This window comes from Onychomys torridus, chromosome 1 (genome assembly GCF_903995425.1).
Source record: "Onychomys torridus chromosome 1, mOncTor1.1, whole genome shotgun sequence".
Taxonomy (NCBI): Eukaryota; Metazoa; Chordata; class Mammalia; order Rodentia; family Cricetidae; genus Onychomys; species Onychomys torridus.
Genome location: NC_050443.1, coordinates 56,809,799 through 56,823,741, shown reverse-complemented (window position 1 = coordinate 56,823,741; position 13,943 = coordinate 56,809,799). Strand labels below are relative to the sequence as shown.

The 13,943-nt window shown below is 38.6% G+C and overlaps 1 protein-coding gene across 1 annotated transcript in view; it reads right to left on the bottom strand.

The window, feature by feature from the left end:
* Positions 1 to 13,943, bottom strand: part of Agbl1 (ATP/GTP binding protein like 1) — a 791,956-nt gene that overhangs the window by 489,544 nt on the left and 288,469 nt on the right. The window contains exon 18 of the mRNA XM_036170190.1: positions 741 to 921. Within this exon, the coding sequence (XP_036026083.1) occupies positions 741 to 921 (181 nt within the window). The remainder of the gene's footprint in view (positions 1 to 740; positions 922 to 13,943) is intronic.

The following is a 13,943-nucleotide window of genomic DNA, read 5'->3' as shown; positions in this document are numbered from 1 at the left end:
ACTAATACTAATGTAAAACCATTGGTAGTCAACATGAAGACTCAGACATCCCTGAAACGTCACTGGTTCACCACATGATCCAGGTGAGTGGTTAGGACCCTGGATACCAGTGCCTTCCTTTATGAATGGAGAACTGGAGTATGTTAGCTGCATAACTCCCTGGTACCAAATGCTTATGTTTCCATATATTTCTATTCAAAGAAATACCGTGAGCCATCTACAAATGTGCATGAAGGACACCCTGTTAATTGTTTCAGATAAAAGGAGCCCAAGAGAGTACCCTGTAGAGCACTTGTAGAGGCCCAAATTACTCAAAGTCAGATAATCTGAGCTTGCTTTACACAGCAGGGTGAATGAGGGGATAATTTGACCATGGGCATGGTTACCAGGTGTCTGGAAGGGTCTTCACTTGGATGTATCTAGCAAGGGGAAAGTCTGCCTCACCCCTTGGCATTGTTATAAAAAGCCTTTTTGAATGCAGTTTTGGGCCGTTGGGTATTGACCAGGCCCTCCTGAAGCTATCCTGTGTTTCTGTCTTTCTTCTTGTCATCTAAGTCTCTCTTTATACCTGATATTTTCTTATCCCTCTCTCCTCAAGAGTACCCAGGGTAAAGTGGGGGCAGGTCCCCCACAAATACCAAGGCCTCTCCTATTATTCTCCTTGGATGAGACAGCAGTGGATTGTTACTGTAGTAACATGAATAAAGTTGTGTGTCTGTTAGGCTAGGCTGGTGACATACTTGCCATTGATGACACCATCTGGGTTGAGCATAGGGATGATCTTGAACACAAAGTTTTCCCTCAAGAGCTTTGCCACAGGGTCACTGCTGATCAGAAACTCCAGGGTCCCCTTCATCACCCAGCTGGCATTGCTCTCTCCTGGGTGAACTCTGGCTGTGATCACCTGATATGGACGACAGCCTGCAGAAAAGGAGGCACAAGAAATTAAACCTAGATATGTTTTTCATTTCCATCAACAGAGTCTCCACAGGGACAGAATTATACCTGAAGGATATGAAGTCCTAAGTAAGATGGTTATTTCTAATATATATGATCTACATTTATTCATTTTTCATCTGCCTCCAGGAGCTGCAAGACCCAACGGACTGATGACATCAAGGCTCTAGGCTATTATCAAAGCAAAGCACTTTGTGGCATGATTAACAAAAAAAACAAACAAAACAAAACAAAACAAAACAAAAACAAACAAACAAACAACAACAAAAAAAAACGCAGAGCAGATTTTAAACCAATTAACTCTCCACAGTCCATTAGCAAGATGTTGGATATCAAAGATTTTAGACTGAATCTTACATTCATCATTTGCCAACTTTGAGATTTTAAGCAAATGACTTAATCTTTTGGTCGTCATCTCCTCATCTGTAAAATGGGGATATTTATAATAATGACCTCATGTAGTTAGAGAAGCAAATGATATAGATAGAAAGGGTCAAATATAGTTCCTGCTACTCAGTCCGTGTTAACTCACTCCTTACTCGATTGCAGTCTATGAAAAGGATGAACCCTTCCATTCCCTAGCAGAGATAGAAAGCAAGGAGAGAAGTTATGGACTGATGATTGCAAGACACCAAATCTGACCTTTGAAGGATAGGGTGGAATACTTGCAGATGCACTGTTAAGGTGACAGCCTTCACTTTGTAAAGGGGTAAAGGGAATACCTCATCCCAGGAAGTGTACTGCATGGAGGTCTTGTGGAGGCTGCATTGATGATGGAAGGATAAGCTCACTGCTCTGCCTGTTTTTCACAGAAGACTTCTGAAGCACCTTAGCACTGACATGTACTCATAGGCCATTTCTGGGCTCAAGCAAACAGTTGCTTGTCTGTTTTTGTGGTGTCAGACTTCACCTGATGCCTTACATGTGCTAGGCATGTCTTCTACTGCATCACTGTGTCCCCAGCCTGGGGGCAGTTCTGTGATTGGCTACTAATGTATACTCTCCATATCCTGTGGAAACAAAGGTGGAAGGAAGGCCTCCTATCAAGAATTCACTTTTGTCAACTCTAAGTCCATGGCCAAATCTGGGGGTGGACTTTGTTCTGACTCCTTTTTCATCTTGTATCCTCACCTGATTCCTGACTGTTCCTAATTTTTCTCTAATAACAACTACTATTGGCCAAGCATAAATAAATATAGTCTCTAAACAACCTAAAAGTTAACAAAGAAATAAATTGTTTACATACAGTTTGATTAATCCAAACTAAATGAGGTCTTTCTGCTTTTCAACAGCAGAGTTTTCTGGTTGTTTTATTTTATTTTTATTTTTTTAAGGAAACAAAACTTACCTCCCATTACACACAAAGAAATATAAAACTGAATAACTATTGATCACAGTTCTGGAGGTCAGACAACAGAATATACAAATGAATCTTTATAATACTGAATTATGTTAGTATCACCAATTAAGACCAAATAGACACTCTCTGTCTCTTTCCTATTTTTGCCACCAGTCATTGATCCCCTGAGTTCTAGACCAAAGGGGCAGAGGTCAAGGCGCCTTTACCGACTGCAGGGAAAGCAGCTTGCTTCAATTCTTTATAGGTCATCTATACATTAGACGGAATTTTCAGCTGTGCAGTTCCTTAAGCAAGTATCTTGAACCTATTCCACGAACTGCAGCAGACACTGGGTAGCAAAAGTCAAATAAATTAAAGACCTCGTTCTAGAAGAGGCCATAGCACTTGTCAGTAGTGACACATATGCAAGCAAATAATGACAAGGTACCTAAAGGAGGTGTGCACACAGTGCCAGAAATAGATCTGAGAAGGGAAGGACGTTTCCAGGATGTGATGGTATTTGGACTGTCTTGAAGCATAAGGAATGTTTTACCAGATAGAGAAGGTTAAATGATCTTCCTAAGAAAACATGAAACATGAAGAAAAACAATTAAAAAACAACTGCACTGCACAATGAAGAGATGCTATGGTGATGGAGGCAAAGGCCTATAGGTAATGAAGATTGAATTTATAAAAGATCCACCTCCATACATGTATTTGTCAGGATGGGAGCAGGAGTTGCATTTCTCCTGTAGGTCAAATATTCTTAACAATAAAATCAGCATGTCACTAGTAGACTGTGTCCAGTAATGGAGTATACTGCAAAATTGCCAATAACCAGTGAAAGAAAAAATGTTTTGTTTCTGATATTATACATGGCACAAATTGCTGACTCCCTATATATTGGCCTTTCTCTTCTTCTAACTGCCAGAGATCTAGTTTGGGAAAGGATCAGGGGTTTTCTCAGAATACAATACTCAGCTTTACTGATACTCTTTTTTTTAATTTTTTATTATTACTATTATTATTATGTGTTTTAATTTTACACATCAGCCATAGGTTCCCCTGTCCTCCCCACTCCCGCCCCCACTCCACCCTCCCCCCAGCCCCTCCCCTCCATTCCCATGTCCTCCAGGACCAAGACACCCCTGATACTCTTATAAGTAGTCAAGACTATGAAAAAAAAACAAATGTAGCCAGTGAGCTAAAGATGCTAGCAGAAGGATTTTACTGGAGATCTGATGGAAATGGACAATTTAACCTTGTAGATGACTACTCCTTGTAAGATCTGTCCCTTGTGCTTATTCCTCCTGTCTTCCTGATGTAATATCTTAAGTGAGAAAGATACCTTGAGTGTTGAAGATAATAAGCATGGTGAATTTTAGGTAGAAAGAAGGAGGGTTCTTGGTAAATTCTTTAAGCAACTACATGAGCCTTCATTGGCTTTTGTAATATGATTTCCATTACATGCTGCTAAACTTTACCATGTGAATAGAAGACCAGGTATAAAAATCATAATATTTTGAATGGCACTCATTCAGATATGCTTTCTGCAGTGAGGCAGAAAGAGAGAGTTGTAATGAAAATGATATTTGATATATATTCCAGAAAGAGCAATTGCAAACCATTGCTTTAAGAAAAGACCTAGGCTGGAGATGGAGCTTGTGTAGTAGAATGCTTTCCCAGCATGGATGAAATCCTTGAGTTTCATCCCTGGTACCACATAAACCTGAAAGGTGGAAATCAGGATTAGAAGTTTACTCTCATTCTCAGCTATGTAGGAAGTTCAAGACCAGCCTGGACTACTGTTAAACCTTATCTAGAAGAGGAAAGAGAAGAAAAGGAGAGAGTAATGGAAAGAAAAGGGAATAAAAAAAACCATGTGGTGGTTTAGCACCAGAGGAGAGATGTGCCCAGGATCTGTTTTATGAAAGAATTCCATTATATAGATAATGCATTTGCATGGTAAACAATCTGGTATAGTGGGCTGAGAATAGCTTAGAGAATCATATTTCCAGGGTTCAAACTCATCTCATTATTTTTTACTTGAAAAGAAACTTGTCAGTTTTGAGGAAAATGAACACTGGACTTTCTTGGTTTGTCCAAGGATGCTATAGCAGGATGCTATGGGCTGGGTGATTAACATACAACAGAGATTTATTTCTCAATATGCTGAAGTATAAAACCTATAATCAAAGTGACTACATTTGGTGTCAGGTAACAGCCTGCCTCCTTGTTTCCAGAAGGCCATGTCTTTACATGAGAGGGCAAAAGAGATCTTCATCAGTATCCTTTTCACTAGAGCACTAATCCCATTTGTGAGGGCAGGGCCTCTCTCAAAGGCTATATCATGGTTATAGCATTTATAATTACAACATGAATTTAGGTAGTAAATATTCAGTCCATAGCATATTGGGTGTTCATGTATGACTGATCATTCATTAACTGAAATTTATCAACAAGCATGTTGGATGGGAAAGATGCACATTCCATGAATAGCGCAATTGAAATCAACTAGAGGTCAGGTTTCTCACTATGTCATTTGTTCAATCACTTTTATTCTTCCCAAATCAAGCTGTGTTGGCATCCAATAAAAAAGCTTTCAGAGAAATAAAGAGGCTTGATGGATTTGCACCCAATCAGTAGCTTATTTTCAGTTCTGTAATTGCATATTACTCTCTTTGTGCTTTTTAGACTATGTTCACTAGCAACATATTAGATAACAATAGTTAAGTGCTTCTAGCCCCATAAGAACAAGAAATAAAAATTAGCTTATGCTCTTGCAGATTTCTGATACCAACAGAAGCCACTTGGCTTCAACTGCCTTTATACCCATTATAACATCGTGTGTGAGTCAATAAGCCCAACTCAAGTTCTTAAGGAGAGGCTTTATTGATGTGTTTGTTTCCCTGGGAAAGTCAGGTGGGTAAGCTATTATGCTGTAGTCCACTACAACACTTAGCAGGCTGCTCTAGCGTATCAACAGGGAAAACCGTGAGCTCTAATGAAGATGTAAGCAGCATTTCAGCCATTCACAGTGGTTTTCCTCTTTTCCCCTCTGTGGTTTCAGACAATTCTGCATCATGTTGGTGACTTCAACTTATGGGACCAGTGAGTTGTAGCCACAAATGGCACCCCTGAGAACTCATAATAGCTAACAGCTGTAAGGAACATGGAACACACATGCCATGAGGTTTTTCCCTTATAATTGATGATTTGGGCCTTAGTAAATCATCTGTGGGGCAAAACACACCAGATACTTATATTTACTTTTTTTCCCCTCTGAATTTCTTAAAATCAATTTAAGGGACCACCCCAACCTATGGGGTATCAATAATTTGGCCATATTTTAAATGAAAATGTTAAATATGAGTTTGTGTCAGTGATAGTGAGATCTGTAAGGAGAAATTAGGACACATTATGGACTTGAACATGGCCGAGGAATATTTGCCTATTAGCTTAAGAGAAGTTGAGGGGAAAACAAAGATGAGCTGTTACACATATGTACCCAGTTACAGGACTATCCATTCGTTTCTTCCTTCTTTTTTAACCAAAATATATTCTGCTCCTAATGGAACTCTGCAGGATACCACAGATTATAAGAGAAATGTAATGATTCTCCTTTCAAGAGAAATTAATAACTATCTAGTGGGAAAGAGAGTCAACACAGAGAGTTATCACCCAATAAGACTAGAAAATTTTCTCAAGATAGTCGTAAAGTAGAATAGTCATTGTTATATTATTCATGACAATTTTCATAACTGGGAGTGACAAAAATAGCACCCATGGGACCCCAGTTAAGGAATTGACATGTTAAAGAATACTGTTCAGCCATACAAAGTCTTATAATCTCAAAAATAAAGTAATAATAATAATAAAGTAAACAAAAATAAGTAAAATATATGAGACTGAAGACAAAAATACCATCTGTATCTTGAGATTATTGATAGAAGAATATACTTAAGACAAGATTAAGAAAATGAAAAAATAGGAATGTTACACCAAAGCAATACACGAGATTCACCTATCAATGAAGGTCATCTGGGTAATTTCCATGTCTTTTTCATCTTATCCCTGAAGATGGGTGATCATATAAGGTTAAAGCATTAACTATATGGATAAAAAAAATATGGAAAAGCAACTACAAACTAATTTGCATCTGCTTCCAGAGGTATGTAGCACATGCAGGAGTTTAGAGAATACCCTGTGGGTTATAGAAAGACCATGGAAAATCATGATACAGATGTATGACCTGATAGACTTCCCAATGAAGCTGAAGATACTGAGGTTAAAAGAGAAAACTGTAATAGGGGAGTAGACAATGATTTCAAAGTGACATCACCTAATGTGAATTCTAGCAAACTTAGACGTTAGTATATAAAAAACAGTCTGACTGTGGGCCATGGGATGAGGAAGGAGAAAAGAAATAAGAAGAGCTGGTGATTTTGCTCAGTGGATACAGCTCTTGACACATAAGAGTAAGGACCTGAGTTTAGATCCCCAGAATGTTTCTTATTTAGGGTTTCTATTGCTGTGAAGAGATGCCACAACCACAGCAACTCTTAAAAGGAAAGGTGGCTTACAGTTTCAGAGATTTAGTGCATTATCATCATGGTGGGGAGCATGGCAGCATGCAGGCAGACATGGTACAGGAAAGAGCTGAGAGTTCTACATCTGGATCCACAGGCAGCAGGATGAGACTGTGACACACTGGAAGGGATTTGAAGCACCTAAGACCTCAACCACCTCTGTGATACACTTCCACCAACAATGTCACATCTACTCCAATAAGGCCGCACTTCCTAATAATGTCACCTCCTATGAGCCTATGGGTACCATTTTCATTCAAACTTTACCTTGTAAAGATGGACATGGTAGTAATCTGTAATTGCAGTGTATCTACAGTGAGGTAGAGGCAGCAGAATCCCTGGAAGCTCATGCTCAAGCCATCCTGCAGTATGCAGTGGAGAATGGGAGATCCTGTCTCAAACAAATTAGAGGCAAGGAAGGGACCAGAAGTTGTCCTCTGACCTCCACAAGCATGCACACACATACACACACACACACACACACACACACACACACACACACACACACGCACACACACACACACATATAAACAAAAACAAAAAAGGTAGAGGAAAAGGAAGTATTGTTGAAAGTTCTGAGTGCTGTTGTTTGAATTTTAAATTTCTCCTAAAATCCACGGGTTGAAGGTTTGTTCTCAAGTCTATCATGACTTTGAGAGGTGGAAGGATAGTGAGGAGATGAGTCTAAAAAGACTAAGTTATAGAACTTAGGAACATGACCTCAAAGGGTATGTTGGGACTCCATCCCTGTCTCTTTCTCTTTGAGTCCTGCCTGCCATGAAGATAGCAGTTTTATTGGTCTAGTTTTAGCTTTTATAAACAGTCCCTCTAGAGACTCCAAAGAAACTACCTGTGGACTGTATTCTCTGAAATCATAAGTTAAAATAAACACCTTCTCTTTAAAAGTTGACTATACCAGATATTTTGTCACAGTGTTGGAAGGTTAACTAATACACTAAGCAAAGGGAAAATTTTGAATCATAGTGGGAATTATATTAATCCTTCTGATGCTTCCCACAGAAAATTACATAGTATGTAGTTCTCTGTGGTGATATTGTATTCCTCAAAATATTGTACACCCTAATAAACTTACCTTGGGTCAGAGAACAAAACAGGCACTAGATATGGAGGCCAGAAAATGGTGGTACACACACATTTAAACCTAGCATTCCAAAGGCAGAGATCCATCTGGATCTCTGTGAGTTCAAAGCCACACTGGAAACAGCAGGCATGGTGACACATGCCTTTAATCCCAGGAAGTGATGGCAGGAAGCAGAAAGGTATATAAGGTGTGAAAACTAGGAACTAGAGCTGGTTAAGCTTTTAGGCTTTTGAGCAACAGTTCAGCTGAGATCTATTTGGATGAGGACACAGAGTCTTCCAGTCTGAGGAAACAGGATCAGCTGAGGAATTGTCAAGGTGAGTTGTCTGTGGCTTGTTCAGCTTCTCTGATCAATACCTGGCTCAGCATTCACCTCAATACCTGGCTCAGGTTTGATTTTATTAATAATACCTTTTAAGATTCGTACTACAGTTCTGACTCAACAACATAAAGTTTTCCATAGCATACAGTCTTCCACTTTCAAAAATCGGCACTACTGAAGTGTAATACATGAAATACATTTCTATCAATTTCAGTTTTACAAATCAATCAAATTTCCACATGTGTATGATGCTATAAAATGAAATGGATCTTTCTAAAAACCATCATTATCATCCCCACATTCTCCTCATTTACTTTGCAAAAAATCACCTCACTACATTCTTTTAATAGAATATTTTTACTAATTCTTTGAGAATTTCATATGTGCATACAATGTAGTTTTTAGCATGTTCACACCCAACTCCTCCCAGATCTATACTCATCTCCCTTCTCCCTCCCAACTTCATGTCCTCTTTGTGTTGTCGTTATTGTTTCATTTGTAATCCACTCAGTCCAATTGCACTGCCCATAGACTCACGGATGTGAAACCATCCATCGGAATGTAATCGACCTATCAGGAACACAACCTTAAAGAAAACTGACTCTCACTTCCCCAGACAGAAGCCATCAACTGTCAAAGCTCCTCAGGTAGGGGTGGGGCCTCTCACCAGCACCTCCTCCCTTCATGGTAGAATGTTGACTGGCTTAATCCTCTGAAGATCTTAGGCAGACAGCCACAGTTGCTGTGAGTTCGGGGTTCAGTGGCCCTATTACAGTTACAGTTTTCTCTGGTGTTTATAGCACTATCGCTATTATGATCTTTTCTCCCCATTTTTAATGATGGTTCCTGAGCCTTGGAGAAGGGGGTATTATCTCAATATACCCATTTGTGGCTGAGAATTCCACAAATATGTATTTTCTACCTCTTGATCAGTTCTCCTCACCATACTCTTAGCCTCTGGAAACTGATCTGCTTTCTGCCACCATCATGGGGTCTTTTCTGGAATTCCATAGTAACTGAATCACACGGGACGTCCTTGTCTCTTTCCTGTTGCCATAATAAAATAGTCTAACTGAAGCAACTTTCAGTGGCAAGTATTTATTCAGCTTGTACTTCCATGTCAACATCCGTCACTTAGGGAAGTCAAGGCAGGATCCTACTTAGAATGTGACGCAGCAAACCAACACTGCTGGCTGGTTTACCTATTGGCTCATGTTTAGCTAGCTTTCTCATACAGCACAGAGCCAACTATCCAGGGAATGGTACCACTACAACCAACAGGATCATCCTGTATCAATTAAAAATCATGATAATCCCCAAGAGCTGGGGTTCCTAACCTATGGGCCAAATGATATTTACGTGGGGGGTCTCCTCAGACCAAAGAAAACCACAGATGTTTACATTACATTTTTTTCTTTCTTTTTTTTGTTTGTTTTTTGTTTTGTTTTGTTTTGTTTTTTTTCAAGACAGGGTTTCTCTGTATAGCTTTGCTCCTTTCCTGGAACTCACTTTGTAGACCAGGCTGGCCTTGAACTCACAGAGATCTGCCTGCCTCCACCTCGGGAGTGCTGGGATTAAAGGCATGTGCCACCACTCCCATTACATTTCTTAAGAGTAGCAAAATTGCACTTATGAAGTAGCAACAAAAATAATCTTATGGTTGGGGATCAGCACAACATGAGGAACTGTATTAAAAGGTCACAGCATTGGGAAGGTTGAGAACCACTGCTCTAGAGGCACACCTACAAGACAGTCTAATCCAAGAAACCCTTTAATCAAGGCTTTCCTCACTGATGACTCTGGGCTGTGTCAAGCTGACAGAGCTAGCAAAGACACAGAATATAATGAGTTTTTACCTGAATGCTTTGGGAGCCATCCATGTTGCTGATACATCAAAGATTTGCTTCTTTCAATCACTGAACTATCTTCTGCCATGTCAAACAACAAATTGTGGCTATGCCACATTTTCTTGATCCTTTTACCTAATGGCAGACCTGCTGCTCTTTCCTTGTTAGTGCTATTAGACTTACGTGTGTGCTTGTCTGTCTTTGGGGTGGCTACACAGGAGTAGGACTTCTGGCCATTACAGTAATCTGGGGTTATGGAAGGTGATTGCCAGCTTTTGTAAAATGCTTTCCAAAGACTCTACTGCATTTGGTCTACCCCACTAGTAGTGACTGACAGCTCCAGTTGACCTTTGTGTTGATTAATCCTTGATATCACCAAACCTTTAGATTTGGGGCACACTAATGACGATGTAGGCATATAACTGCACTTTTAATTTGTTTTCCCCTAATAACTAATAATGATGGGAGTATTTCTATGTGGTTTTGGCCATGTGCTCATTTTCTAAATGAAATGTCTGTCTGAACTCAATTTGCTTTTCCTATTAAATTCAAAGAGTTTTTGTTTATTTTTTTCTTTGTTTGTTTTTGTTTTTGTTTTTTTGAGACAGGGTTTCTCTATGTAGCTTTGGAGCCTGTCCTGGAACTAGATTTGTAGACCGGGCTGGCCTCGAACTCGAAAAGATCTGCCTGCCTCTGCCTCCCAGGTGCTGGGATTAAAGGTATGCACCACCACCACCTGGGTAAGTTCAAAGAGTTTTTTTTTTTTTTAATTATTTTCCAAATAGAATTAACAGATACAACTTTCAGAAAATCTTCTCCAAGACCTTAGCTTCTTGTACTTTCCCGTGCAAAATGTTGTGCATTTTGAAGCACAATAATGGTTCTCTGAAGTTTATTCATTTTAATTGTTTGGCTATTCTATGTCTTATTTACAAAATCTTTGCCTAATTCAATATAACCAGGATTTTCTTCTGTACAATTTATGCCTTGATATACATTTGGGGCTGTTTGTGTTGGGTCTTAGAGAGTTCAGAATACACAATGATGTAAAATTTGAGACATGCCTATTATGAATATCTCCTTTAGGATTTTGTATGTGTTCAATCTTCTACAAGTAACAATGGTTTCATTTCTCCTTTCCAAATCCTAAAGCATTTATTTCTTTTTCTTGGTAAAAGAGGCACATTTTGTGTACTGGGATATTTGGCGATGTGAAAATATATTTTTCATTATCACACTTGGGGATTCTAATGCTACTGTCATCGAATGAGTCAAGGCTAGGGACGCTGCCAAACATTTTATGGTGCATAACACAGTCTCCTACAAAATGAATTATCTGTCCTAAAACATGAAAACAGAGAGTGTGAAGAACTCTGGCCCACTCCACAAGCTGAATTCTGCTGAGCAGACTTGGCAAAAGCCACCATCTTCTTGTTCCCATTTTTGAAGGAGAACTGTAAGCATTTCACCATTAGGTCTTTAGAAAGCAACCATTACCCAGGTAAGAACATTTCTTTCACCAGGGAGTGGTGGTGCACACCTTTAATCCAAGCACTCAGGAGGCAGAGGCAGGTGGATCTCTGTGAATTCAAGGCCAACCTGAGCTACAGAGTGAGTTCCAGGAAAGGCGCAAAGCTACACAGAAACCCTGTCTCGAAAAACCAAAAGAAAAAAGAAAAAGAACATTTCTTTCTGTTACTGCTTCCAAAAGGAATGTTTCTGAGGTCCTGGAGATTGAATCCAAGGCCTTATACATGATAGTTAACATGTTCCTATCCCTTTGTAAAAGTCTGAAGTCCAATTATTTTAAGTGAAACTTTCACCATCTGTTAAAGTGAACACAAGGGTTTTCTCATTCTTAATGGAGTTCAAGACAGTAGTTGCTGTATTTTCAATTATTTTATAGAAACTGCACATACACAAACCTATTCATTATTCAGGTATGATTACCAAGGCATAGTCATTCTTTTTCATTATGCTCATCTGCTCATCACCTCTCACAATATTTTTTAAAACAAATTTCAGATATCACATTTTCAACATTGACCTAATCTTTTTGAAGTTATGTCAACAGTGTTCTCCTGGAATAAAATCAACTGGATTATGAAATATTATCTTATAATGCAACTCTGGAATCAGTTGTTTCTTTAGGATGTTTGCCTCTGTGTCTCAAGAGAAAAATCAGCCAATAATTTTTCTTTCCTACAATACCATAGTCAGATTTAGACATCAAAGTTATTCTGAACTGGAAAGCACTCCTTCTTTATTTTCTGTGCAAGACTTACAAATGCTACAATTAATTTTTTCCTTAAATGTACATGAAAATTCACTGATGAAGTCACTTATCCAGGGCTGCAATGATGCCAGGTGATTTTAATCTGATTTTAATAATTAATTTATATGATAACAAATCCAAATTGTTTAGAAGCATATTTAAAGTATATGCTAACAAACTCATCTTTTTAGATTTTGTTTTTTTCCTTTTGTCAAATTGGTAATTAAACATTTTTTTACAATTATACTTTTTAATTTGTATCCAAAATTGTTGGCATAAGAGATGTAAAATCCTGTAGTAAAATAAAAACCTTGTAAAATAAAAAAAAAAACTCCCTTATTTTTTTCTAATATAGGGGAGGTATTACCTTCCCCTATACCAAGGCAACTTACAGAGGAGGGGTTTATTTGGGGCTTAGTGTTCCTATGAGATAATAATTCATGATGGAAGAATGCAGGACAGGGGGCAGGCAGCTGGAGCAGCAGCTGAGAGCTCACATCCTAACCCTTCCGAAACAGTTCCACAAACTGGGGAATACATATTCAAACATAGGAGCCAATAAGGGGGTAGGAAGGTTTCTCATCCAAACCACCACAGGGGTACATTATTCTTATCCATCTTAAAATGAGCATTGTAATTTTATGCCTTTTCAAGAACCAGTTCCTATTTGCTAATTTTCTTTTAAAAATTGTTTTATTTTTCATTGATTTCTATTGTAATTTTTTTAATCTTGCCTTTCTTGCACTTTTTTCTTTAGTTCTCATATATTATGCCTTGACAAAAATAAATCTAGGATGGAATTTAGGCCGAACATGTGAAATTTTATAAATGCCACTATGTTCATAAAAGCTGTTAAAGAATGCAATATTTCTTAAGAGCCCTGGATCAAATTGGTCAATAATGCTAACATTTCTCTTGCTAACATTAGATCTTACTGTTTATAGTTCACTGAGAAAGGCTTGTGAAGAGCCCCCAGGATTATTGTGAGATAGTCTACCTCTCCTTAGACTGCTGTCAAATCTTTACTTATGTTCTGTCTGCGGTTAACTGCACACAGGTTTTCGAACCATTCTGCGGTCCTGATTGACTGAGTGTGTTGTCATTGTTGAAGCATTGCTCGCTCTCCCAAGGCAATTTGCCTAAATGTCTCCTTTGTTTGTATTAATATAGCTATGCGGTATTTCTTATGGATTGTATTCACAATTCACATTTTTTTTAAAATCTAATTTCAAACTTGCTATCACTTTCCCATCCCCATTTGTCTCTCAGAGCAGCACAAAGCTGGATAATATTCTTGATGCAGCTTGATGCTCTTTTGTTTTCTCTCAGCCTTAGCATTTATTCCATTTACACTTGTTGCAATGGATGACAGGTGCATGTGTGACGCCATCTCTTCCTAGTTTTGCTTTATGTTTGCCCTAACTTTTGTACAAATGATTTCCCTCCCGCTCTCACTTACATTTAGATTGACTGGTTAGCTCCCCCCTCCCCATCATTCCTTTGCTCCCTTGA